We start from the raw sequence: 26,081 nt of genomic DNA, 5'->3' as shown, positions 1-26,081 counted from the left end.
GCACTGTTACGTTAAGGGCAGATAGGAATGGGAGAAATGTACCAAATACATGCTGCCTCACACGTATCTGATGGCCGCATTTTCTTAATAACCTGACCAAGAATAGTGACTACTCAAACTTCCCATCGACCCGTGGACAAAGCCATCGACACCTCAACACAACACTAGTTCCTAAGATGAGAACACCGGCACCGCGCATCTTCGACTTCACTCATTAACTCGTCTTGCTCGTCATCGTTATCAACGTCGTCTTCGTTTTACCACAATAGATGTGCGGATAAGGATACGGGCAGCGCGTATCCGGTTTTATCACGCTCGTGATGACAGTAGGGCCCAGATCTGGCTTCGACGTAGATGCTGGCTTTTTGGAGGTAGAGGCCGGCGTTTTGGATGTAGAGATTGGCTTTTTGGAGGTAGAGACTGGCTTTGTTGTGGAGGCTGGCTGTTCTATAGTGACTGTGACTATCCTTGTTGATGTAGATGTCGGCTTTAGAGATGTCGGGTTCATGGGCAAGGGCAGTGGTTTCCATTTGAGTGATGTCCATGTCGAGAGAAGTATCAATGTGCTGTGGAAGTCCGGTGGTATACCTTCGGGGCTTGGTGGTATGCCCTGGGGCGTATACGGTGGTGTGAGAGCCACAGAGTCGGATGTAGAGGGTGCCGCGCTCGTCGTCATGCTGACAACGAGGCTCACGGTGTTTGAGCTAGTTGGTGTTGCGACAGAAGTGGAAGGGGTTGGCGACTGGTATGCGCTTCCTGAGATTACAACCAATACCGTGGAGGTAAGCGTCACTGGGGAAGGTGCGGATTTGGGTGCGCCAGGGCCATCTACCACCCATGATGAAGTGAGTGTATTTCCAGTGTTGAGTGTGTGATTGTTTGTGATTGTAGACGGACATGAAACCGTCGTTGACACAGCTGGAGTAGATTGACTAATATCAGAAGTCAATGTAGAATCCGCCGTTGAAGGCATGTGGTCCACGTATGTTTCCAGAAACCCGATTAGTGATGCGACTTGACTATCTTCCGGATTCCCAAAGAAGAGAGGAGCCGGGACAATCGCGCCATGTATTGCTGGGAAAAGAACGGTGAGGATAACGATGCGCATTTTGGTTCGTGCTGGTGAGCAAACTTGGTGAACAGAGGTGATTACATATAGTCGTCTATCGGGTATACCAACGAGGCCATTTTTCTGAGAAGCGTCATGTGTGGGTAGTGCCACTGCAGCGATCTCGTGTTCGAGACACACAGTTCCTTTGTTTCTGTTCGAAGGGCTGTATGTAGTGGTCTACGCAGCTGCATAATGTAAAACATATGTCAAAGAGACTCTCTTTGTATACTCCTCCTGACGTACCCGAAGATTGGATTCGATGTCTTACATAAGATTGACTGCCTGTCTAGAATAGGAAGGATACGAGAGATCCACGCGAGGGCTTCAGATTTGGTAGGAGAACCTTGGAAATATCGAGTACTCCCTGTGAGGGACGAAGATAATGCATGAAAGCAAGCCTCGTCAGGTTATCAGCAGGTTGATTCGATAGAGTAGCCCATCGGTGTGTTCTGCTTTTGGGGTATCGATGAGGAAGCTATCCGCTTTGACGCTCGTTCAGCGGCCCCAGGCGGTGGAGGTATGATGACGCTATGGGCATCGTGAACGTATCCCTCCATCAGAAGGATCGTGTTGCTCAAGCTGCTCTATTATGAACGTAGCGCAGCACTTTGTGAGAGCACATGGAGAAATCGAGATGATAGCAACATCCGAGATGAGCAGTCGTGATAGTACCTAGGTAGTCAGGCAATGCATTTTAACCTCGGCAAAATCGACAAGACGGCAAGAGTGGATCTCTCAGCCACCGCGTGAAGTACGTACCTCTCGCGGTAATGTCAAGAACGGAAGACAATATTGCGCGCGACAGAAGACAAGGGCAGGAGAACCAGCGTTGGGCCATCATCGGTGTTGGTTGGATCCCTTTGGCAAACAGCACATTCCACGGCCCGCAAGCCGATCCGTCTTCCCGGAATCCGTATCTCCTCCAACGGCTCTGCAGGCACGCCCAATACACATCGCTTAGCATGTCTTAGACAACGAGCAGCCCGAGGCAACGTATACAGCGCTATGCAGTCATCAAATGTCCAAACCCAACGTTCCGTCGGAGCAAGCTAGGCCGCAAGACGACGGAACCGCGGGCCTGCTTCCAATCCACGGGATACGTATCCCACCACCACACGCAGACCCACCAAGCTTTCTCAACAGCACGCACGTTTATGAAGCTGCCTTTCTATTCTAGATAGGGCTTTCGCGGACAAGCGGCCTTGAACTACTGTTCTGGATAAGCCAAGGTGGGCTGAATAGGCTGAAAGGGTGTGTGCTCCCCGCTGCCAGGTGCTTGATATTGCTGCCGCGCGTGAGGCGCCACCAACGCGGATAGGATAGATATAAGAAGCGGCTTGTCTGTACGATACAGTCCAGACCCTGCGTTTGCGCTTTCAGAAAAGTTCAGATCCAACATCATGCCGTCTACTAAGAGCAAGAACATCATCATCACCGGCGGTGCGCGAGGCATCGGCCGCTGCACAGCACGACATTTGCTTTCGTTACCAGCATCGCATCGCGTGTTCATCATCGATTTCGACAAAGACGAATTGGATTACGCTGTAAACACACATCTGGCCTCCTACGCACCACGCGTCAGCTCTTCGATAACCAACCTCCGCAATCCAGAGGAGATCCGCAGCGCAGTTGCCAAAGCCGCGGAATTCTTCGGCGGTCGCATAGATGTCCTTGTCAACAATGCAGGTGTAGCGCGAGGCTTCTTCAACGCGGGAAATGGGACCATGGAAGATGTCGCTACGGGAGAGCAATGGGAACAGTACATTGCTACTAATCTTAGTGCACCCTTCTATATGAGCCAAGCCGTCATTCCTTTCATGAAGAGCAAGAACACGCAGAAAGATGGTGCGCCGGGCGTTGATCGGACGAAAGATTTGAAGCGTACGGACGAGTTCAATCAGTTGCCGCTGAATCTCCATGGCGACGACAAATTCGACGAAGGAGGCTGCATCATCAACGTTGCTTCTTTCCGCGCTCATCAGTCGGACCCGGATTGCGAAGGCTATGCTGCGAGCAAGGGCGGTGTACTGGCTCTTACACAGGCCATGTCTGTCTCGTGCCAACGCTGGGGAATCCGTGTTATGGCGATCTCGCCGGGCTGGGTCAGCGTGCAGCACGAGTGCAAAGCTTATGATCTGCAGATCAAAGAGACGCAAAACGGATCATACAAAGAGACTGCACCTCATGAGGAAGAAGCGATGAAGCTCAGGATGAAGGCCTGGGCGGACGATCTGGACGAGCTCTACCACAAGCAACATCCAGCCGGCAGAGTGGGCAGAGGAGAAGATCTCGCTGAGATGGTCGAGTACGTCATGGGTGCGGGTTTCTTGAGTGGGCAGGAGTTGATTCTGGATGGTGGTGCGAACCGGAGAAAGAACCCCAATATCTGAGAAGTCTGTAGGATCAACAAATAGATGAGCGAAGCCAACTCGTCGCTATGCATGTGCAACAAATGCTTGTATCTTGTCGGGTACTCCACCAACGCCATGCTTGCGGTCATGTCATAAAATCAACGCCAAGATAAGCAAGAGGCAACTCTAGGAGAGGAAACAAGAAAGCAGGGGTGATCTGTTGTATCCCAACTGGAAACTTAATCACTTGAAGAGAACTTCAACCATACACTTGTCATCAAGATCGCAATCTTCCACAGTATCCATGGGCATTAGCCGCTCACCATCAAACATAAGCGTGATTGGCTGACTTTTGTCGATCTTTTGGCTGTTCTTGTAGGCACTTGCGATGTGGGCGACGGTGGTCTCCTAATGACTAGTTAGCATTTGGACAAGGCTGATGAGGTTTGGCGTCGCACTTTTGTGCACACTCCAAAGGGACAGTCTACACATACCTGTTTGACTGTCAACCTGAACTCGGGTTTACCCTTCGCCCTGAGGATCAACCTGACCCGGTTGGAAGCGGGTTCAGGCTCGGGCTCTGGTGTTGGAGTCTTTTCTTTTGCCACGGCAGGTGTTGCGGCGGCGATCTTTCTCGCCTCAGCTGCCGCAGCCTCATCCCTCTTCCACTGCCTGTAGATCTCCTCTGTCCACGCTTCGACATGAATCTTGGGGAGGTTGACGTCGTCGTAAATGTTAGAGTCTCCTTCGACGGATAGGTTGCCGTTTTCCACCTTTATTCCTAAGCGCTGTATCGATGTGCTATCGAAGAGGCGTGCGCCCTTCCATGTGAAGAAGACGTTGCGTGTTGTTTCAGGCGAGAACTTTTCTTTCTGACACCATGCCAGCCGTGGCTTCTCGATGGTGCTGTCTATCCTGACCTTGACCATCAACGGATTTGCGCCGGGTATTTGTGGGTCGATGAAGAGCTGCGTTATGGGTGCTTTCGGAGCGTCGCCGTTTGATGCTGCTGCGGCTTGCGCCTTGGCCGCTGCAACGCGCGCTCGTGCCCTGGCCTGCAATGCAGCTATTGTAGGGTCCAGGCCTTCCTCCTCTTCCTCGTCGTCGTCGTCATCTTTGATCTCTATAGGAGGTGGCTTCGATGGTCGGACGGCTATGGGCTGTTTGTCATTGGATCTCGGTGGTTTGTAGTCCAACTCAGACTTGTCGTTGTGCGGCTTGGAAACATAGCCCGAGTCGTCGTCCAGGTCTGAATCGCCTAGGTCAATGACGGAAGACGTCTGTTGTGGCAATGAAACACTCGAGGAGGCGGATTTGGTGAGGGAGTCGTACCGTGCCGTGAGCGAGTCCGGCGGCGGATGCGATGGCGCGGGAGAGGGGGACACTTTGCTGCGCCTGGGCTATTGTTAGTACTAATATTGCGATGTAGGGCCTGATGCGTACACTTTGCTGGCGGTCCTACTCGCCCGCTCTCTGCTGGCTGAGCTACTTTTGGTAGGCACGGGCTCTTCGGTGTCGTTTGATATGCGACGGCGCTTCTGGTCGCGCGGCTCAGAGTGTTTGCGCTTCCTGGCTGCCTCGGCCTGCTTCTTCTCTTCTGCACGGATCCTCGCTTGCTCGGCGACTATGTCATTGAACTCGTTGGAGTGGCTGAACATGTCCTCGCCGTCTTTCTTGGGCGCATCCTGCCATGCCGCCCGCTTGAACAGGCTGCGTTTCTTGGGTGGTGCGACGCTTGCGGGTGTGTCGGTCATGGTTCGGGCGGTGCCATGGGCGGTCTGAGTGGGCGGAGGAGGTGTCGTGCTACCCCAGGGTAGTGTAGAGGAAAGGGCAAGGCCGCTGTCGGGGCAGGCGCGGGTTGGTGCAGGTGGGGCCTCAACGCGCGCAGTCACGCTTCTCGCGATGAGGAAGAGACTGGGCCCGTGCACTCTGCCTTTCCACACCACCCAACATCACCATCTCTCACTTCCATCTTCATCAGCGACCGATTTCAAGAATTATACGCTTACGCCTACTTAAGCATCAACGTAAGATCTATCTAGACGCGTCGTAACAAGGTGCTGATTGTTTGCTAGAAAATTCAGCATCACCACCACCCTCATCACCATGTCCACCAACGGTGAAAGCCCAGCACCCGACGCCGCCGGTGACTCTAGAGATCCTAGCGGCTTCCTCAGTGAAATCATCGGAGCTCCCGTCACCGTCAAGCTGAACTCTGGTATCATCTACAAAGGTAGCCCTTGACGTGCCTATGATGCACATCAATTACTAATCCCCATATAGGCGACCTTCAGTCAGTAGATGGCTACATGAACATTGCACTGGAGCGATGCAAGGAGGTGTCTGAGGGACGCGTCACCCGGAATTGGGGAGATGCTTTCGTCCGTGGTAACAATGGTATCCAACACACCACTTTGCTCTTCACTTCGCTTCGTACTAACGGACGTGCAGTCACATACATCTGCGCAGACAAGGCATGAGGAGCCGCAGCTTTCAGTCTAAAAGCAGGGTGCACGTGGCGACAAGTCACACGTGATGATCGATGACCCGTATCTTACACATACTCAGCGCCAATAGGAGCTTGGACGCCTGTCATGAGGTATACACCTTACGCTTTCACGAATGATTTAATATCAAAGCTGATTGTCGGGCGGTGCAAGTGGCAGTCACGCAAACTTCTGGACTGCTCTTAAGTATCTGAGCGCCGTCCTCTGTATCAACTCACCGTCACCTCCACCCCAATATGGTCCACGGTGAAGACTATATACGTATTCCTATCATTCCCGCTCTCCTTCACCATGTCGTCACTGTCTTTTAAATTTGCAATCCCTGTCCTACGACTGGTTCACCTAGACTTTGAGCTGTCGCGACGCGCACTGCGCTGTTGGACCCTGCAAACATTGTGGACTTTTCTACGCGCAGCTACTGTTAGCATACACAACAACAAGCCGCGCCTCTACGTCTGATTTTGAATTGCTCTTTACAGATCTCACGCATTGCCGCATCCGCATCGCTCGTGCTACGAGTGGCATGCACTAACCTTCTAATCTCATCCAACCCAGCTGCACGTATCGCGATGACTGTGCCCAAAGTCAAGTCTCGCCCCCAGCTCCGTAGCCAAGCGAAGCAGCGTAGAACCAGCAAGAAGCACCACGTCGACAAGCCGAAAGCGAAACAAACAAACAACGATGCGCAGAGCCCTACAAAAGCACCAAAAGGTAGACACCGTTGCTTTAAACGGTATCTCCACCGAATGAATCCGCTGACTGGCTCAGTGTACATGTCTTCTGCTGAATCCAACGACCCGATCCATGACGACAATAGCAACTCTGTTGATGATAACGGATCGTCCTTCGCCAGGCGCCATGTACTAACAACTAACGATCAAGAGTCTGCCGGCGCCTTCAAAAGCGGTCTCAGAACCGTACTAATACGTGACAGAGCCCCTGTTACCACGGACAGTTCAGAAGCAACCGATGGCGCTGCGGATGAGCACGATCACGAGACGAGCGGTACCTGCGAGAGCGAATATCGAAATGAATCAGAAGATGATGGTGCCTCTGCTGTCCCATGCGGTTCCGGCGCGCCAGGGGATTTCACAGACGAGGATGACGACCCGCCCGCCTCTCTTTTGAACCTGGCGCCACTTTGGTATCCTCAGTCAGACTGGTCTTGGCCAGACACTCTGCCAGCGGCAACGGAAACTACATTAGATGACTCTCCTGTCGCAGAACATGCTACAGCGGACCCTTCCCAAGTTTCAGAGGAGACTACAGCAGATGGATTATCGGGAGTGGCAGTTGCTGCACCAAACTCACCGTCGACAAGGCCAGATACGACGGTCGCAGTAGCATCCGCATCAACAGTAGTTACAGCACATCCAGCATCAGCGGCAGCAACCACTACGGCAGACCCATCTTCAGTGTCGACAGTTGCTCCAGCAATCCTGACTCCAGTTGTGGCGGTCACTGCAACAGATTGCACTCCAGCGGTAGCCATCACTGCAGCAACTTTGGCTCAGGTATCGACGGGAAGCTCAAGAAAGCCCTCTCTTGGCACATGGCACAATTGGGTCGTCGAACTCTTTGCGGGACGCAAATCAGTCTCGCCTAAGAATGACGATGTCAGCAATACACCACCGCCCGTCTCGATCATATCCTGGACTAGAGAGGATCGCGACTCTGACACAGCGCTTCCATTGCCTTCCCAACCCCACCTTGAATTGAGTTATCTCATCCCTGCGACCTTTGACAAGCGAATGAGACTGAACTATCATTCCAACATTCATCCCGCGCCCCAACATGACTCTGTCGGCAAGGTCGCGGCCCATGAAGACGCATCCCCCACGAACAACGTACAGCGCGGCTTTGTGGTAGCAAACCGGCCTGCTTCAGCCCCATCTCCACCACGCCGCGACGTTGATCATTACAGCAGTCTGCTAGCTCGCGACGATACCAACTGGGCGGAGTGGAACAAGTTGAATATTACTGCAGACACCATGCCCTTCACACGGTCGCAGTCGGACACCCAGTTGCTGCATCCTCAGACCGGAATGAAGATGGCACGGGCAAACGGTCACCTGACCAAGAGCCAGACTGGTCATGCTTTCCTAGAAGATGCCGGCCACCGGTATCCGTTTGGCCAGGGACCGGGCTGGTAGTGACTGAGCAGTCAAGACATCGCTTAAACCGACTGAACACTTGGATACGTCCACCCAGTGACGCAATCTGGAACTGGATCAATTCCTCAATGACTTGTATAATAAAAGTACGTACCACATCCTCCAGCGCAGCAACTAAAAGCTAACGGCTGAAATCTAGACTGCTTCTTTTCTTCCCTTTTTCTGGTCTTGCGTCTGCAGCATTGGAGCGCGACTATTGTCCGCGCGAATGGCGTCTGCAGTATTGCCGTATCGGCATGGCTAGGTGCAGCTTTGCTCCACATCCAACGTGTGACGTGGTCCGAATTGGAAATGCTCTTAGCTACCGGCGGCGCATACTAGGCGCGTCATCAATCGGGCCGAGGACCGGCAGTGCTAGGAGGTGCTTTTCTTTTATCAGGGCTGCCCGGGGCGCTAGTAGGCGAGTTGTCGCTGAAAACGGTCACGGTATTGGGATGGGTGGCGTTCAGCGGCTAGGTCGTGTCTTTTTTTTGCTTTCTTTCTGGGAGATACCCTGCGTTCAATGTATGGATTTTAGAAGTTGGTGTGTCATGATATGCAATGTGATGTTATGAGTGATGGGATTGCGAGCATCGCCCTGGCTGGCGAGCAGCTCAATGTAGCAGTAGGCGTCATGATGATAAGGTGGCGTGTATTCATGTGTAGCAGTCGTTGTATCATGTACTCGTCTAGGAAATTCGTGCAGTCAGAAAAAAAGAAAGGGAAATAACGCCATTCCCGCATCGTCCGTTGCGTCATTGCTCTGCATATCCAGCAGCGAGCATCAACGTTGAATCATCCCATGTACCTCCTTCTCTAGTTCGCTTCCCTGATCGGAGTGAAGACGACCTTAGCACTAGGCTTAGGCAAGATAGTCGACCGCCAAGTGAAGAGGCGCTTCGCAGTCGGGTTGACAAGCTCACAGTCGTAGTTCAAGATGACTTGACCAAGGATGACCTTCATGACAGCTGAGGCGTAGAACCTTCCGGGGCTATAACGAATCGTTAGCAGTGTCTTCACAACAACCGAGATACAGCAAGAGACTTACCAGGCCATTCTGCCCGTTCCCCAGACGTGGAATGTCGTGTCAAAGTCAGTCAGTTTGGTTGGCTTCTTCTGCATAATGTCGAAAGCGCCATCAGCATTCTCCAGGCTCTTAACGAGTAGCGGGTCAGCAAAGCGGAAACCGCTGAATGTCGTTGCTTCGGGGTAATCGACGGGGTTCGTCATGATGGCGCGGACGGGTGTGCAGAACCAATCTCCAATGTTGACGTGGGTACCGTCCTTGAGAGAGAAAGGTTGGAGCGCTGAGCGACGTGTGCTTTGCGACTCAACGGGTGTCAAGCGCGCAGACTCCTTGATGAAGCTGTCGAGAAGCGGAAGTCCAACACCGCTTTGCTCAAACGCGGCGTATTGGGACTCGCACTCCCTTCGTAGGGGTTCTACGTACTCAGGGTGGAGGCAGAGGTCGTGGATGGCGAAAGTTACGGTTGTGGAGACGGCGTGGACGGAGCCGAACCAGATGGCCATCAGCTCGTGGACGACACGCTGGGGTGTCCAGGGCGCGTTCTTGGGTGATGTCTCCATGATCCATTGGATGCAGTCGGCGTGTTGGGGCACTTTTTGGCCTAGCTTGGCTGCGTCTCGTTCGATGCATCGTTCTTCGGCAATGGGCAGAAGCCTGTTGAAGATGACAGCGTGTGACTTGAGTGTGCGAGCGATGATGCCGCCGACGATGCTGTACGAATTAGTAAGGAGGGCTGATGTGACTCGGCAATAGCACTTACGGGGTTATGAACCCGGGTAGCAGGCGAACGATCTCAGCGCAGATCAGAGTCTCCTCGATGTACGCGAGGGCGGAGACCATGAACTGCTCATCCTTTGCTGCCTTGGGTCAGTCATGCACGAAGTAATGAGCGAGTTGCATGGCACGAGACTTACCCAGATCCTTTCCAAAGAAAGATACTGCATTCGACAAGACAACCAACTTCACAGTCATGTGGTACACATCCGACTGCTTCTTTCCTATTGATAGTTGTCAGCGTAGTTAGATAGGTCAAAGCTTGGCGTTGTATTACCGTTGATCACTGGGTGTCCAGCATGTAGCTCCTGAAACCTGGTGCGGATGATGCAAGTGAGGTCAGGAAGGATCTTAGGCAAGTTATTGGTCAAAAGTGTGCGAAGAGCGCGGATAAACCCAACACCCTCAGTACCACGTCGGTCAAACCAGTTGAAGCCGTGCCTGCGATTCGTTAGTAGACCGAATGCACAAAGACTGCCTTCGAGAAGCGCGAGGGTCGTCCTACATAGTGTAGAGGGGCTGTAGCATCTACAATTTGTCAATAATGGCCAAGAACGAAAGCTGCCCAAGAACTCACCTGTTTTGACGCTGCCTGAAGTGACAGCACCGTATCTGGCGCATTGTCTAGCTCCTTGATCTGCTGAGGGTCGGAGACAAAGACATAGCGGTTATCCGGGGCGAAGAGCTCGAATGGCTTCCCTTTCGCCTCATCAAACGCTTTCTGGATGATTTCAGGGCCCCAGAAGAGATATGCCCATGCCTGGTACCGCTTGGTGATAGGCTTGAAGATGGTCTTCAAGATCCTTGATGGAGAAGAAGCCTGGTGAACAAGTCAGTGTGCACTCATAATGCATACTGAGGATGTGCATTCGGTACATACCAGCTTCTTCGCAACCAAGGCCTTGTAACAAAAGAAAATCGATATCAAACCGAAGATGCTGCTCGCAGCATTGACCGCCAATGGGCTGAGCGCTGGCAAATGTACGCTTTGCATCTCTAAGAAGTCCATGATGGCAGTAAAGTTTGGTTACGAAGTAAGACCTTAGATTGGGCTAATAGGCGCGGGGTGTCAAGCATTGGTACATATAGAAAGTTACCATATCGACGTTGCTCTAGATACAGGTTCTGCTGCGCGGGCGAGCCGGTTGGAACGACCCGTTACATTACGTCTAAGCTTCCATGCAAGTGAACTAAAGTCATTGTTGGCTAGCTGAACTGTGCCACTGCACTGCAGTACGATCGGATCAATGTCAGGCCATCTGCATGCTACACAAGCTGCGTCGCTTGATGGACGCTCTCACCTATCGTGTGTTCCGCGGTCAATGAAAAGACGAGCAACCCACCCTTCTCTAGCGCTATCACAACGTCTGCTGTCCTAGAAAGTAAGTAGACCCGATGCAACTACCACGCAGAACACGAAGCGCCTCGTCCGTCATGCTGGAAGGACCAACGGTCCGATCCATAAGGGTGTAGTGTGGGAATCGGGGAAAACGGTGAACGTCTGGACGAGTCCGAGGCTGCGGCTCTAATTCGAGGCTTGTGCGCAAACGCACGAACGCGTGGGCGAATCACAGCTGGATGAGGAAATGTTCCGTGCGCTAGATGACCGAAGAGGCCCTTCAGGACCCCTGACTATCGATACGGCTAGGTCAAGCCGCGACCCTTGATGGACTGCCGCCGACCAAGATGGCGAATAGGTGAGTGCACGGCAAGCTATCGATGTCGAAAAGTGACAGTTGCAAAGGCGCGCTTAGGCGGGTTTTGCCCCACATGGCACCACTACCAAGAGGTAGGGCCGACCGCTCACGTCTGATTGGAGGACAAAAGCTCTGGTGGAGTCAAATCCGACGTCGGTCTTGTATCGCATCTGTACCTCGCTGCACCTAAGGAAGCGACTTCAAGGACAGAGCCTACTTACCGCTGTATTCCCAGACCAGCAAAAGGACCTACCTCGGCCGTCCTTGTGCAAGCCGCCAGGTGACCTAACACGCCTTCATATCTTCCAGGGCCTCTCGAAGCAGTACAAGGTTTAATCGTCATTGCGTGCATACAGAGATATCGATAGCGGGAGACAAAGGTAACATCGCGGGTAGCATTGCCTGCAGGCAATGAGGTCCAAGGCCCGCTTCTCCATGGGTTCCTTTCTTTTTGATCATGCACACCTCTTCCCACGTGTCTGGATACGGATGACGCGGACACACCCACTGGCCCGGCTTGGATCCTGGTAGCAATGCCTACGCACGTGCGGTTATGGATTGAAGCAGGCCATCGGTTCCAATTACACATCCGGAGTACGATTGCGTTTTAACTGGAGATATACGAAGAGGCTTGCATATCCTAGTACCCCATCAGGACGAGCTGGCGAGAAAAATCCTTCGTCCGGACATATCGTAGCTAGAGCCAGCGCTGCCATGGTACGTCTTGGCGTATACGATCGACTTCAAGTAGACTTACCGGATGTCGACCGGATGATAGCGAGTAGTCGAGGTATTTTTTCCATGTGCAAACGAGCTCAGACCGACTTTGTATCCGGGCACCGCTCGAGAAGCGACCGACTAGCGCGCACATAGCATCCGCATACGTGTACGCGGGGGGAAGATGGCGACTGGCAACCAATGTCTGTCTCCACCAGAATTCGAGATCCAGTCGAACATCTTTACAAATCGCGCCACATGACGCATCTCATCCTGGTCGAGGTTGCTCGAGCGAGCAATCGCAGTTGTAGTGGTGTGCTGCGACTAAAGTCGCAACTCTGCTGTACTCTTGCATGATCTTATAGTCAATGGTTCTGCTTTTGTTTCCACGCAATATCTTTTGTTTGAGGTCATAATTCGACGTTGATTCTCCGGTCACGTGCAAAACCAAACCAAGCCACTGAAAGACGAGACATTTGTGATGTCGCTTTGAGAGACACCACGCCTATTCCTGATGCGGAAGTCTGCCGACCCGAGCCGTGTGTGGAGCCGCGCGGTTGACGCACTGTCGTACAACCTTCCTCAAAAGATGGCAGCTACTGCAATGTGAGTAGTACGCGGTGGGTGCATTGCATGCTGCAATACCGGAGCAACTCCCTAGGTACTACCCTGAAAATCATGCCGTTCGATGACCCGCTCAGTCGCGCTAGCAACAAGTGTCGCGGGAGGCCTATCGATTGCAAATTCGAGCTTGCTGCTTTGCGATCATTGGCTCGGCCGTCTCGGTGAACGCCGCAATTAACAGTATATTCGGCAGAATGTACAGGTCGGTAGCCGCGTTTGCAACATCGACATCGATGCATGCAGAGCACAGTGCTAGCTTGTTGGGAGGATCCGGCTGTTACCTACCTGCTGCATCAAATCCTTGCTCGTGCAAACAGCCCAATAGATGTACAGTCTAATGGTGAGGGCTTCCGAGGAGAGCTGAGCGGCGGGACGTTTCCTGTCACTGGCAGTCCATTGGCATCAGCATACTTTAAGCGTTTGGAGTGTCGAGTGCTCTTCGTTGTTCCTACGGTCTGATTAGCTTAAGCATGGAGCTCATCATCACACCCACACAGGCCCTCGTGCCTTTGTCGGTTCTGTTCTTAGTCTACCACGCAATTCGGGCATTGTTTTTCGGAAAGCCAGAGTCCAAGCATTGGGAGGAGCTGCCAGTCGTGGGCCTCCAGAAAGGATGGTTTGAATGGGTGTGGGCGACCTTGAAGTCTATCCGGAAGACCCAGGACTGGGCGTTTGAAGGGTATCGCAAGGTATGATAGTCTTCGATATCAGTAGAAATCTACTCATCCTTAATCTTCTAGTTTGCCAGCGTAAACAGCCCTTTCATCTTACCTAGCATCGACAGAGGAGCGATGATAATCCTTCCGCCTCGTCTGATCAAGAAGGTCTACTCACTGCCAGAGTCCACGCTCGATATCCACGCGACGCAGAGTGAGACTATCCAAACGAAATGGACAGTCTGGGACAAAGAAGTAGCCGACAATGACTTCCAGATCAACGTCGTGCGTCATCAGATTACGCGGAACCTCGAGCATTTGACGCCGCTGATGGCCGACGAACTTGACAGAGGCTTCGAGCGTTGGTGGGGAGGGAAAGGCGACACAGAGTGGAAGGAAGTCGCAGTATGGGATGCTTGCTTGAAGTTGATCGCTGGTGCAAGTAACGGCGCCTTTTGCGGCGCGCCGCTATGTAAGTCGCTCGGGGTGCCTGGTTGGAAGATGCGCAAGCGCTGATAGTGTCGCAGGCCGTGACGAACAGTTCTTGAACGATCTTAGGGATCACGCAATGAGCATCTTTGCCGGCGCTATGCTCATCAACGCATCCCCTAAGCCGCTCAAGCCAGTGACTGGCTTTCTTGTAGGATCGACTTGCTGGTACTTGCGTAGAAAAGCAATGAAGGGCTGCTTGCCTTTTGTGACAGAGAGATTGAACGCTACTGCCCGTTTCAAGGCTGACCCGAAGTGCGGGTGGACACCACCGGTAGGATTCCGCCCCTTGCATTAACGAGCTGCGCATCAACATACTTACCCGGTCCCAGAAAGATGGTCTCCAATGGCTTATCGATGAGTGCTACGCCGCAGCCGCAAAAGGAGATGCAGGGCAGTTGGAGCCGAAGCGAGTGGCGCATCGGCTCTTGTTGGTCAATGATATATCCCTTCATTCGACCAGCTTCACTGTGCAGAACGTCATCCTGGACCTCTTCAGCTCGGATCCGGCAATGGGGTATGTTGATGCTCTGCGAGACGAAGCTGCATCCGTGCTCGCCAAGTCTGGTGGTGTATGGACGCGCGATGCGGTGCGGGATTTGAAGCTCATCGATTCAATGATCCGTGAATCAATGAGGCTTAATCCGTTCGCCATTGTCGGACTTCCGCGAACAGTATGTATGCCAACAAGCATTAAAGGACTGGTATTAACAAAGTGAAGGTCGTTCACCCCGAAGGCATTCGTCTCCCAGTTTCCAACGTTCATGTGCCTCGAGGTACCATGATCGCGGTTCCAATGGAGCCAATCCACTATGACGAGAGTATCTATCCCCAAGCACGCAGCTTCAACGCTTTCCGGTTCGCAGACCCGAACAATGTGACTAGCATCGTCGACAACTTTGCAACCAAAGACGACCTTGAGGCTGCTAAAGCGGACACGAACGAGCGGAAGGGCAAGTCGACTGCTACGCTTGATGATGCTTTCCTCGGGTTCGGGTTTGGCCGACACGCCTGCCCTGGGCGATTCTTTGCTTTGAATGAGATGAAGGTCTTCATTGCGCACATGCTGTTGAACTATGACGTTGAGCACATGGCGGTTAGACCGAAACCGTTGGATACTGTGTGGCTAAAACTTCCGTTGCACGGTGGGAAGATCCGTGTGCGACGCAGGCCGTCAAGTGTGTAGATAGAATAAAGCTATCCTCTGTTGAACCTCATCCAGTGTAAACCCGACAGCCGTCGCTGTGTTGATTCGATCCTTTGCTACAGACGCCTGCCGGGTGAGCATACTGGTTTGCGCTTCGTGTTCGATATTGATGTCGAGATCGTCATGACGGCTCTTCCTAAGACAACGGCATACATGCGCAGGGCCAAAATTATGGCTCGGCCACTAATTTGTTCGTCGTCAATTCGTATGTCCAAACTCCCGTTCGGGTAGATCGCGAGAGTATTCAGACGCCAGCTAATCTCCCTGGTCGCTTCCTCTCCGCGCTCGGGGGCGGTAGTGCAGGAAGACCTCCTCATGCAGGGTCGCTCATCGCAGGATCGCTCATCGCAGGTCGGCCGACTTATGATGCGGGTGTGGGAGGGATTCTTGTGTTCCTTGTGAGCAGCGATCTGAATGACACCTAGGGCTAATGTTTAGCTGAATCGGCCCAGCAGCATGTATTCCTGAGAGAAACCGGTAGTGCGTGGAGCGTTTGCGGAGGGGAGTTAGCGACGGATCTCTACACAGATCTCACAATCCGTGGCGTCGTGCTTGCTGCGATGTTGCTGTTTGCGCGACTGCGGTACCTCCCAGAGACGCATGAGGCTAATATCCTGGACAGTTTTGGCATGCTGTTCAGTCTTGGTCGCTACTTCCTGCTATCGTAGCTGATTTACCCAAGACAGACGTCGCTTCCTAGACGGAAACCTACAACTTGGTGCGGTCCTTCGAACAAGTCGGATACCACCATCGTTGTCACCGTGTGAAATAGTTCCTTTGATCAAAATCTTCAATTGAACTCGTCGCCATCGTTGCGCGCGCAACTGCGGAGCGAATGGGCACGCGGCTTCGCGAGCCAGGCGGGCCTTGTACGTGAGATCATCGCAACTGGCATGTGGACCAAGATGACCGAGATGCGTCAGTGGCGTTTACGAGTATAGTGGCTGGGCTCAGCTTGAGGTATCAGTATCGTGTGTTGCTGGTTGATTGTTGTTGGAGGAAGTGTCCGCCCCCTTAAGGGAAACCACGCTAACCTTGGAAGCCACATGAGAGGATGCACGTGAGAGCGAAAGAAAGAACCGCACGACAGCGTAGTTACATGTACAGATATCGCTCACAAGCCTTTGGGACTGCTATGAGCTTCTCAAACACTCCTGTACCAATTGCACGCGAGCCTGGAGACTGACCACGTGATTGGGTACTAGCGTGTAATGGATGCCCCGACCGGCAAGCTGCTTTCGGAACGCGTCGTCGATGCGCATCCACGCCTCCGTCCCGTCTGGCATCAATCGCGTCCCGTCGTCGGCAAGCCAACTACAGCCAGCTTCGCATAGCACCACAACGCCCGCCTTCATGCGCCGCTCGAGTTCCTTCCACTTTGCCGATGCGAGCATCTCGCCTGCCGCTCCTTCGCCCACGAACAGTTGCGCGTATATGATAGGATCGAGACCGGAGCGATCGGAGATATACCATGTTGTCGGCGGCGTCTCAAGGCCGATGGCAGCCTGTTCGGCTTCGAATTGCGCGTCGAGGATGTGCTTCTGCAGTTGCAAGGACCGGGACGGCGATGCAGTGATGTCCTCGCGGCTGAAATGCTTGTCGTGTAACACTTTGCGCGCGACTTCTCGGATGATCACCGGCCTCGAGGCTACCTCTGTAACTGGAAGGGCTGTGTCACGTTGATGAAACGCGTCTTCGAGTGCGTTCACGAGCGTCGTCTTGCCGGTACATTGGGCGCCGATAATGTAAAGACAGCGACTGAGGGCTGCCTCATTCGCCATTATGTCTGTGGTGAGTGCTGGGGAAGAGTCAGAAGTCAAGGCAGACGCTGCTCCTACGGTAAGTCTCGTTTTGCCGCTTTGGGTAGTTCGGTGTAACGTCGCACAAGCAAACGCAATCCTTCACGAATCACGAAGACTTTCGTCTGTGTAGACCCCGCATCAAGCCACTCTCTTGCTGCAACACTGCGGCGCACTCCTCTCCATCACAACAATGAGCAGCTTGCGAACTTTTCGCGTCGTGCTCTCGCGTGATTTCGATCCAGAGATCACATCATGGAATTACACAGTTGCCAACCTCCCGCAGGCCAGGCAGACAAACGCGGCTGGACTTGTCAAGTGCTTTTCCCTTGTTTCTTCGGGAACGGTGCAGGAGATCGTCCTGCGGTTTGAAAGCGCGCCCTCCAACCGTGTTACACGCAAAGAGCCTTTGGACAGACTCCTCCTCCTTTCGCTGGCGGACTTCCGCTTGCGTTGGCCTTCAAAGTCGCCAGATGACCCACCACGCGTAGCCACTGGCAGAGAGAACGGCAATTACATCACAAGACTACTCACCACTGGCGTTGTACTCAATGGGATTCACTACCACTTCTTTGGTCATTCAAACAGCCAAACGAAGTCCAGATCTTGCTTCATGTATGGCGCATCGAAAGAAGACATCTCTGCCAAGATCGAAGCTATGGGTGATCTCTCGAAACTCAAGTCCGTAGGCAAGAAAGCAAAACGAATTGGGTTGCTTTTCTCTAGCGCAGAGGCCGCGCTTGATCTCTCCCCGGAACGCTGCAGAGACATCGACGACGTCAAACGCGATGATTACGTTTTTACCGACGGATGTGGTCTCATTTCTCTTCAACTTGCTCGACAACTGTCCCAGAGACGCAACATAATATTTCGCAATCAGCGCTACCTACCGTCCGTATTCCAAATTCGATATCGTGGATACAAGGGCGTATTGACCTTAGACCCTACCCTTCAGGGTAAGGAACAGGTACAGTTTCGAGAATCTATGAGGAAGTTCAAGGATGCGTCCGATCACAGTTTCGCGGTCGTAGACTATTCCAAGGTTAGATTTCCAAATCGTCTCTTGGTCTATTGAGCTGACTGGACTTAGCCTTACGTCTATGGTAGCCTAAACGATGAGGTGGTGGTGCTCTTGCATACGCTGGGTATTTCGGCGGATATCCTTCTCGACAAGCAGCAGCAGCATCTGCACTTCCTCAATAACGTTAGCCAAGGTAATCCTGGGGCAGCCTTCCAGTATCTCTCATACAGTGGCAGACTCGATCTAGCAGAGAGACTTCTATTAGAAGGCATTGGATCTGTCCACACGCTCCTAGGAAGGATGATCCGAGAAGAGTACACCAAGATGCTGAACAAACGAAACGAACAACGATGTCGGATTCTGATCCGCCGTTCACGGCTTCTCTTCGGTGTTTGTGACCCAAGTAGCAAGAATGGTCACCCGGGAAAGCTCAGAGAAGGTGAATGCTTTGTGCGGATAACTGATGTTGACGGGCGAGCGCATACCATCATTAACACCGAGGTGATGGTAACGAGAAATCCATGCCTGCATCCAGGCGATCTCCAGAAATTCAAGGCAGTAGATATCCCGGAGTTTGCTCATCTAGTTGACTGCATCGTGTTCTCAACTGAAGGGAGTAGGCCAAGCGCTGATCTCATGTCAGGCGGTGATCTCGATGGGGACAAATGTAAACCTCTCGTATGCATCTGTCTCGAACTCGCTAATATCTTTCTAGTCTTTGTGACTTGGGATCCAGATATCATTCCACGAACGATGGCACAGCCCGCCCAGTACCCAGGAGGCAAAGAACTTGTAACTTTCGGCGAAGTGACCGGTGACGCCCGAGCGGAGTACTTTGCCCGATACACCAGTGCGTCCATGGGGAAAGTCAAAAATCTCTACATGAGATGGGCGCGCCTCGGTCATGCCATGAGCCCGCAATGTCAACAACTCAATCAGTTGTTTTCTCAGTGCGTTGATGGAAACCACATCCGGATTCCTGACGACCTCAAGGAATTCACGAAGTTAGAGGATCCGTCTGAACCTAAACATACCGTCGCTCCCTTCATCTTGGATGTTCTGCATGATGCTTGCACCCAGCTCATTCTTCAGGCTGTCAACACACGACCCAACGACTGCGATGAAGTCGACGTGATGGAGCTCTTCCTCGCACGAGACAAGATGGCGATGTCTGAATTCGAATTACTGCATCTTCTACTGCGCTGGTGTGAGCATAGCGGTGAAGACATTCTCGAATACAGTCACCATCTCGATTTCAGTGCTTTGAGCGATGAGCAGCAAATATGGTTTCTTAGCTGCCTTCCACCGTCAGCAACTGCGCCGAGTTTGGTACGGAACGGGCTTCTCCAGTCACAACTCGTCACGCCTGACGAGGTGAGCAAGTTTCGCCTAGATCAGCCGCACCTGCACTGGAAGCCGGTCTTCAGATCGTCCACCGACCGTATGCAAAGATTCTTGCCTACCGTCTCTCAGGCCTTGGAAATCTTCCACAAGAAACTCATCATCTTGACGGTGGATGAACGTCTGAGCGTTGCGATATACGTACCAAAAAAGATTGAAAGAGCAAGCGAAGTTCAAGTCGACACCGGCGTCGTAGTCTTCGCTTTCCCCCACTCACAAGGCCTACATTCACCAAACTACAAAATGCTACCAACCAAGGTCAATTACAGGCTGTTTTGCGATGAACATATGTTTCAATTGTACGAACGTCAGCGAAGTAACACATGGATCTTTCTGAGGCGTCCTCAGGCTGACGATTCGCTCTACCGAAATGAGAAAAACAAAGGAGACAAACGCAGAGCACGCGAGACTACTGTGCGCGACGGAGTCAACTTTGACTGCAAAGCTAGCATTGCTTTGGACAAAGTTGGTCGAGGACTTCAGCAGCATATCGGCAAGGTGCAGCAAAATGGGGTATTGGGTGCGGTAGGTTGACGCTCTCTATGCCGGACTTATACAGTTGCCGTGATACTGATAACATTTAGGAAATATATGTCATCAGCAACAGAGACATCAACTCAATGCGGGTGCTTGACGAGTGGCTTACCTTCGTCGACACTGATGAAGTCTTACCGCTATTTGAGAAACCGAACAAGAACTACGATATACCCAGATTGAGTTCTAACGACTGGGCAGACTACCCCGAGACAGTAGTCGCCGTGGTTCGCGACAAAGACTTTGCTCACCTCCAAAAACTGAAGTCTGTGTCAGAACTGTCGACCATCCTTGGTTTGCTCAACGACCATGGTGAAAAGAAGATGCTTTTGGACACGTTCTCGCATGTTCTTGCTTTTGAAGCAAGCTCCGCTCTCTCGCTAGACCGGACGATCGTAGCGTCGACTCTCCTCGACTTCCTACCGAATGCGGTGTACCTGATACCCGCATTCTTCCGCTCTCAAACGTGGGAGACTCACAGGTCCTCGTTGGACGAACACCTTATCCATATGGCCTTTAGTCTACCGAGACATCTCGTCCTTTTGTCGGAGGAGATGGGTAGTTTCATCCGGCGTCCAATCCAAATCCTGTTGCAAGAACTGAAGTGCATCTCGTTGAGAGAGTTCGCCGACATCGTGGAGCTCATTTCGCTTACGGTCCGCTCTTCCGAAACGGCCTTGGATCTTCTTCTTGGGGTGTTAGAGCCTGAAAGCTCGCGGCTTCTGGTAGGACGGCCGACTGCAATTCGGCAATTCACGTCATCGTTGTTCGGCATCGCGCTTGACCATGTAGATGAAGCGTCTAGTGCTCGCGAGCAAAAGTCGCGAGAGTTTCTCGAGCTGCGCCTGGATGGCCATAGCGACGGCTGCGCAATGGTCAAGGGCACACTTCGTATCGATTCTTCCTTGAATGGATTGCTCAAAGCTGGCGATCACGTTCGTCTTACAGCATCCGATCCACCGCAGAATGATGTTATCGCAAGGCTCTTCTCGATGGATGCTGTTGTGTCATCAGCTGAACCAGGCAAGGTTGCATTTCGGTGTCTTCATCATCCGCCGTCGTACCTTGGCAAGTGCGCCTGGAGTGTTACGCAGTGTGGATCTTTTGTTACAAGCAAGACCTCTTTCGACGCTGTAACTGCTTTCTACACCGAGCGCGAAACCTGTAGTGCCATCTACGCGATGCTTCTCGGTCTTCCTCCGTCAAAACAAGATAAGTCGATTGGCATCGAGCTACCGGTGACCGTCGCCCCATCACTGAACGGAAGTCAGAACGCAGCGCTCGCTGCTTCGATGAAACATTCATTGACGTTCATCTGGGGCCCTCCGGGTACAGGAAAGACTCATACAATTGTCGTCATTATTACCCAGCTGCTGGAAAAACTACCCAAATTACGATTCCTCGTTACTGCGCCAACGCATAATGCAGTGGATAACATGCTGAGGAGGTTCGTGGCCTACCCTGAAGCGAAGAATGGTGGCATTGTCCCTGTTCGGGTATCGACGCAGGTAAGTGTGGTTACCTCACACACATTTAATAATTATACTCACATCATAACAAGCTTTCCAAAGTCGCTCAGGACTTACGTACGTACACGTGTGACGCCATGGTCGGCAAAGACCTAAGCGCGAACTTCCCAGCTCGGCGTAAGGCGCAGAAGAGGATCAAAGAGGCCCGTCTCGTGTTTACTACGTGCACTGGAGCTGCGTTAGGTTTGCTTCGTAACGAGGCTTTCGATGTCGTTATCATTGACGAAGCCTCACAGCTTACTGAGCCCGCAACCCTGGTGCCTCTTGTCAAAGGGTGCTCGCGTGCGATATTAGTTGGAGACCATGTCCAGCTTCGCGCCACGGTTCAACAAACTGCTGTGGTAACCTGTTATGACGTCTCACTCTTTGAACGCCATTATAATCTAGCACCAAGAGAAGGCGTCGCAAAAGTCATGCTCAACATGCAGTATCGCATGCACCGCTCCATCTGCGATTTCAGCTCCTCCGAGTTCTACGACAGTAAACTCCATACTGCTGTAGCTGACAACGCGCGTCCGCTGCCTCCTTCGCTCTTCCCCTGGCCTAAGACAAATCGTATGGTTTGGGTCGAATGCGCTGCACCTGAAGACCTTTTCCAGCAATCCAAGTCGAATGCTGGCTAAGGCGAGGTCTGCAAACGTATCATTCAGCTTCTCAAGGCATCACCGGCATCTAGTGGTTCGACTGCAATCCCAAAGGGCTCTATCGCAACCCCTACTATCGCAATACTGACACCGTACACTCGCCAGAAGATTGTGCTTACAACAACAATTCCGAATGCTGAAGTATACTCCATCGATAGCTTCCAGGGCCGTGAGGCTGACGTCATTGTGTTTGTTACCGTTCGGTGCAACGCTCACTACGCTTTGGGGTTTTTGGATGACATGCGACGGCTAAATGTGGTCATGACAAGGGCGAGAGCTGGTGTTGTGTTGGTTGGCCACAAGAACACGTTGACAGGTGTAGGGGCAGCGGAGACTGTAGACGAGGGCAAGCTGGTTTGGAGGAGATTACTAGAGCGGTGCGAGGTTGTGGAGTTGCCAGCTCAGGCCGAGGACAGTGGTTCCACTCACTGATGTACAGTGTCGCACATCACTTTGTCCTCCATATCGAAAGCCTCGGTCTCGGATCATAGCCGCCGACCGCTATCCTCGGGACTGTTACCTGCCAAGTTGCAAATGTTCATGACTTGCACGCGATGCAGCAATGCACTTCTAATGCATCCATTACACAAGGCAATTCGAGACGACCCACAATGGCAGCCGGGAACCCGACGCGGCATCGGCAATCATGCCGGCCAAACATGCCGTTCCATTCCTATTGCCGCAGCCAAGTTCACCCGTGTTGCAATGACCACGTTATCCCTGTGCCGCGCCTTAACGTTGAGCCTCATGCTTCGCTGTGCCTGCACTTTGTTCAAGCATGCGAATCCTTCCAAGTGTTCACCCGGCTTGTCTTTGCAAGGTCCCAGTCCCGACGGGACGAATCATCAGATTACTGCCAAGGCCCCATATTACTTCTATCTTCGTGTGTCACAAGGACTATAACTCGGCCTCGTCTGCTCGGTGACATCCTCGTACTCGACTGTCAAGTGTTGCGTTCGCGTAATGCCGGAGTTTGTCTCCACTTTACTCTCCTCGCTACCATTCCGAAAGCCCGGGCTCAAGATACTGTCCTGGCTATCGTGACCCAGGGTTGTTTCAGATACGCCCGACTTCCCATGCTGCTTGGCTGACCGAAGAGTCTTGCTCCCGATTGTAGCGAGCTTCACACCCGACCGACTACGCGATCTGTATCCACTTGGACCTTGTTCACCGCGTGAGCTACCAAAGATTCCCCGGCCAAAGATGCGGTCGAATAATGGCTGCAAAGTCGGTATGCAGGCGCCGATGATGATGGAGTTTCCCTCAATACTGGTCCAGATAGTGATGTCGGCCGTATCGTCTGTATTGCGTTGTTAGCATGGCTGATTCAACACCGAATGCGGGTCTACTCACAGCTGAAGTCAGGGCTCGCAAGCGCTGGAAGTCGAGTCGACTTGTACACAGCTACGGCTGCCGCACTGTTTCAAGTGTGAGCGGAAGTTCCAAGACAAGCATACGCAAGCTTACATAGAACCCAGTCCCAGCGCGGCACTCAAGGCTATCTTCTTCTTGAGGTTGATTTGTAGTCCATACAGAACAACGGCGGGATATATCGCGAGGTAGAGGTCCACGACGGCGGAGATGGCTTCGCAACGGTCAGTCATGTACTAGGTTTACTGGCTGTGAACTTACTTCCAGCTACGATGGCGTAGTAGATCAGGATCCATGGGCTCCAGCAAGTACCCTGGACGGAGAAGTCCCACTGCGACCGAGACGGCGTACACTGTGCGAAGATGATGATGACACAGCCAAACAGAATCAACAAACAACCACCGGTCATAGCCCACAGGAATATCCTATGTTTCCGGCTAGGGTTGGTGATTCTCGTCAGGAGAGCGACCACGGCCAGCTTGGGGATTCCGAACGAGAATATACCGGGAGGGAAGCCCGCGAGGGTGTACAATATAGCACCGGACCTTTGCTCGTCGGTGAGCACGGAGAAATGTTGTCCGTTTCCAGCTTGTACGGCAGCTATCGTGAGGCCAAGCATGATGTAGCCACATATCTACACGACGCATCAGCATGCTGAGCCAGTGAGAACATTATGAAGCAAGTACTCACCATCGACAATATGATCAGCCAGTCGTCGAGGCCCAGTCTTGATAGAATTTTGACTCTAACATAGAGTCTGGCCGCAACGAAAACAGTCGCTGCCGTCGTCAACGAGATGCATACCGCCAAAACCGTTGGACCCTTGGTTTGTTGGGCAAAGCCCTCGGGCAGATCTTGCGGTACTGCCATATTGTAACAAGTCTAGGTGGAGAACCAAATGATGAGAGAGAGGTTACAGTGCTGGAGCCTAGGTTCAGTTTGATATAAGCTCGACTGGACATCAGACTCTCTGCGCATCCCCTGCGCATGCCTGCAAAAGCATTATCGCCCTCTGACCACCAATACCAGGGGTCGTAAGAGTTCGTGCGCAGTTTCGTCATGTAGCGATGCGGCTTAGACCTGGGAGCTTTCAGAAGTTCGCACCGCCCCTGGTGCCGGGCATGGTTTCCGGAACGACTGTACTTTTTCAGAAAGATGACGATCGTGTGTCAGTCTACGGACTATCTTCTGAACTGGGAAGCGCGAGAGTAATCATTTCCATGCAGCGCGGGCGACGCCAGGCCCACACGTGCCCGCACGTACATCGGATGCATAGGCCCGTCAAAAGAATCGACTGAACGGGTGGTCCAACCCAATCATAGCCATTCCGGTCAGAAATGTCTTCTAATAGACTGCATACAGCCTTGAAGTAGGGTCTACGAAAGCAGTTCAGATATGCACTCGCGCATGGGTCTTTCTGACTTCCGGTGGACAAGGTATCTGCTCCTGTCGCCAACTTGCTCAGCCAGCGGTAAGCAGACGTTCTGCCAATGACAGGGGTGAAGGACGTTGTCAGGCAGTCCGCTCGGGTCATCGATTGATCAACAGGCGTCCCGTCTGCGGGAGTCGATAACATGATCTTGGGAAGCAACAAGAGAAGCAACTGATATGGCAATCTGTGTTGCCTTGGGGTTTCTGATCTTTTCATTCTATACTCATGGAGACTACGCCGCATCTGCCCACATACATCCTTTACATCCTTCCACAGGGTGCGTCTCACAGCAGCTGTAGGATCATCGATGGAGTGACTATTTGTGGTGCCTGGATGAGCTGATTGGTCTCCACTTAGCGACGGTTGCGTTGCCGATGCCGCACTAATGTGGCTGTTTAGCCGGCTTGCCGCTCAGCCGCTCTTTCGGGTCCAAAGCCACGGGCCGTGTGGGGGTTTCGGCCTGCCACTGACTCTTTTCGAGCCCCATTCCCCACGCTCACACCACTCGCGACAACGGCTCCCCTTTACAAGGGATCGCGAAATTCTATTGGTGTTCGTCTCATTCCATTTTGGAGCTCATGGAATGATCAGAACGTTCCAATGAGTAAGTCGAGCGATGGGATCCTAGATTGCAACTGCAAGCCTGCTCTATTTACGAAGGATCACCTTTACAAATGTTGGTTATAGCTGATCAGAGGTCCTTCAAGTGGGGGCTGTTCTCCAGCAGGCCATCATTCGAGTGCCAAGACGGACGATGGTATTGAAGTGGAAGTCAGGCCCACTGACTTGGGTGTGAATGCTCCGCGGATTCATCGTCCTTCAGTTGAAGCTTGTCATGCTGCGCCGTTTTCCGCCTCAGGGTATTCTTCTCGCCTGCTGTTGCCAAAACATCCTTCCCGTCTGATAACACGCCGCCATGAGTCGCAAGCCGCTGACCACACCGGCAATGCTGCTGTCCATCTCTGTGGAGACTCGGGAGTTGGACTGAAGGAATTGACTTGCAGTTATAAGGAAGCAACGTATCAGCTGTACATCCA

At 52.6% G+C, this 26,081-nt stretch overlaps 9 protein-coding genes across 9 annotated transcripts; 5 read left to right on the top strand and 4 right to left on the bottom strand.

Moving 5' to 3' along the window:
• Window positions 1–2,511: 2,511 nt before the first annotated feature.
• Window positions 2,512–3,501, top strand: J4E87_007473 (uncharacterized protein; the record flags this gene model as incomplete). The annotated part of the gene is made up of 1 exon (XM_049379068.1): window positions 2,512–3,501. The coding sequence occupies one exon, from the start codon at window positions 2,512–2,514 to the stop codon at window positions 3,499–3,501; it is 990 nt and encodes a 329-aa protein (XP_049231338.1).
• A 204-nt stretch (window positions 3,502–3,705) lies between these two features.
• Window positions 3,706–5,216, bottom strand: J4E87_007472 (uncharacterized protein; the record flags this gene model as incomplete). Its single annotated transcript, XM_049379067.1, has 3 exons — window positions 3,706–3,870; window positions 3,957–4,857; window positions 4,906–5,216. 3 exons carry the CDS (start codon window positions 5,214–5,216, stop codon window positions 3,706–3,708), a joined length of 1,377 nt encoding a protein of 458 aa, XP_049231337.1.
• A 352-nt stretch (window positions 5,217–5,568) lies between these two features.
• Window positions 5,569–5,942, top strand: LSM6 (U4/U6-U5 snRNP complex subunit lsm6; the record flags this gene model as incomplete). The annotated part of the gene is made up of 3 exons (XM_049379066.1): window positions 5,569–5,695; window positions 5,746–5,859; window positions 5,914–5,942. 3 exons carry the CDS (start codon window positions 5,569–5,571, stop codon window positions 5,940–5,942), a joined length of 270 nt encoding a protein of 89 aa, XP_049231336.1.
• A 1,821-nt stretch (window positions 5,943–7,763) lies between these two features.
• J4E87_007470 (uncharacterized protein) lies at window positions 7,764–8,122 on the top strand (the record flags this gene model as incomplete). Its single annotated transcript, XM_049379065.1, has 2 exons — window positions 7,764–7,771; window positions 7,894–8,122. The coding sequence occupies 2 exons, from the start codon at window positions 7,764–7,766 to the stop codon at window positions 8,120–8,122; spliced, it is 237 nt and encodes a 78-aa protein (XP_049231335.1).
• Window positions 8,123–8,938: 816 nt separating this feature from the next.
• Window positions 8,939–10,932, bottom strand: J4E87_007469 (uncharacterized protein; the record flags this gene model as incomplete). Its single annotated transcript, XM_049379064.1, has 8 exons — window positions 8,939–9,113; window positions 9,171–9,860; window positions 9,910–10,006; window positions 10,064–10,147; window positions 10,201–10,364; window positions 10,429–10,451; window positions 10,501–10,743; window positions 10,804–10,932. The coding sequence occupies 8 exons, from the start codon at window positions 10,930–10,932 to the stop codon at window positions 8,939–8,941; spliced, it is 1,605 nt and encodes a 534-aa protein (XP_049231334.1).
• A 2,499-nt stretch (window positions 10,933–13,431) lies between these two features.
• On the top strand, window positions 13,432–15,292 carry J4E87_007468 (uncharacterized protein; the record flags this gene model as incomplete). Its single annotated transcript, XM_049379063.1, has 5 exons — window positions 13,432–13,650; window positions 13,702–14,089; window positions 14,145–14,380; window positions 14,439–14,780; window positions 14,828–15,292. 5 exons carry the CDS (start codon window positions 13,432–13,434, stop codon window positions 15,290–15,292), a joined length of 1,650 nt encoding a protein of 549 aa, XP_049231333.1.
• Window positions 15,293–16,446: 1,154 nt separating this feature from the next.
• Window positions 16,447–17,094, bottom strand: J4E87_007467 (uncharacterized protein; the record flags this gene model as incomplete). The annotated part of the gene is made up of 1 exon (XM_049379062.1): window positions 16,447–17,094. One exon carries the CDS (start codon window positions 17,092–17,094, stop codon window positions 16,447–16,449), a length of 648 nt encoding a protein of 215 aa, XP_049231332.1.
• Window position 17,095: 1 nt separating this feature from the next.
• J4E87_007466 (uncharacterized protein) lies at window positions 17,096–22,220 on the top strand (the record flags this gene model as incomplete). Its single annotated transcript, XM_049379061.1, has 6 exons — window positions 17,096–17,104; window positions 17,246–18,154; window positions 18,203–18,572; window positions 18,849–20,059; window positions 20,119–21,576; window positions 21,630–22,220. 6 exons carry the CDS (start codon window positions 17,096–17,098, stop codon window positions 22,218–22,220), a joined length of 4,548 nt encoding a protein of 1,515 aa, XP_049231331.1.
• Window positions 22,221–23,116: 896 nt separating this feature from the next.
• J4E87_007465 (uncharacterized protein) lies at window positions 23,117–24,482 on the bottom strand (the record flags this gene model as incomplete). The annotated part of the gene is made up of 5 exons (XM_049379060.1): window positions 23,117–23,541; window positions 23,595–23,659; window positions 23,709–23,826; window positions 23,874–24,246; window positions 24,303–24,482. 5 exons carry the CDS (start codon window positions 24,480–24,482, stop codon window positions 23,117–23,119), a joined length of 1,161 nt encoding a protein of 386 aa, XP_049231330.1.
• Window positions 24,483–26,081: the final 1,599 nt, after the last annotated feature.

The sequence above is a fragment of the Alternaria ethzedia genome (assembly GCF_023757985.1).
Source record: "Alternaria ethzedia strain BMP 0044 chromosome Unknown scaffold_20, whole genome shotgun sequence".
Classification (NCBI taxonomy): Eukaryota; Fungi; Ascomycota; class Dothideomycetes; order Pleosporales; family Pleosporaceae; genus Alternaria; species Alternaria ethzedia.
The sequence above is the reverse complement of the archived record's forward strand: the minus strand, read 5'-3'. Positions and strand labels throughout refer to the sequence as shown.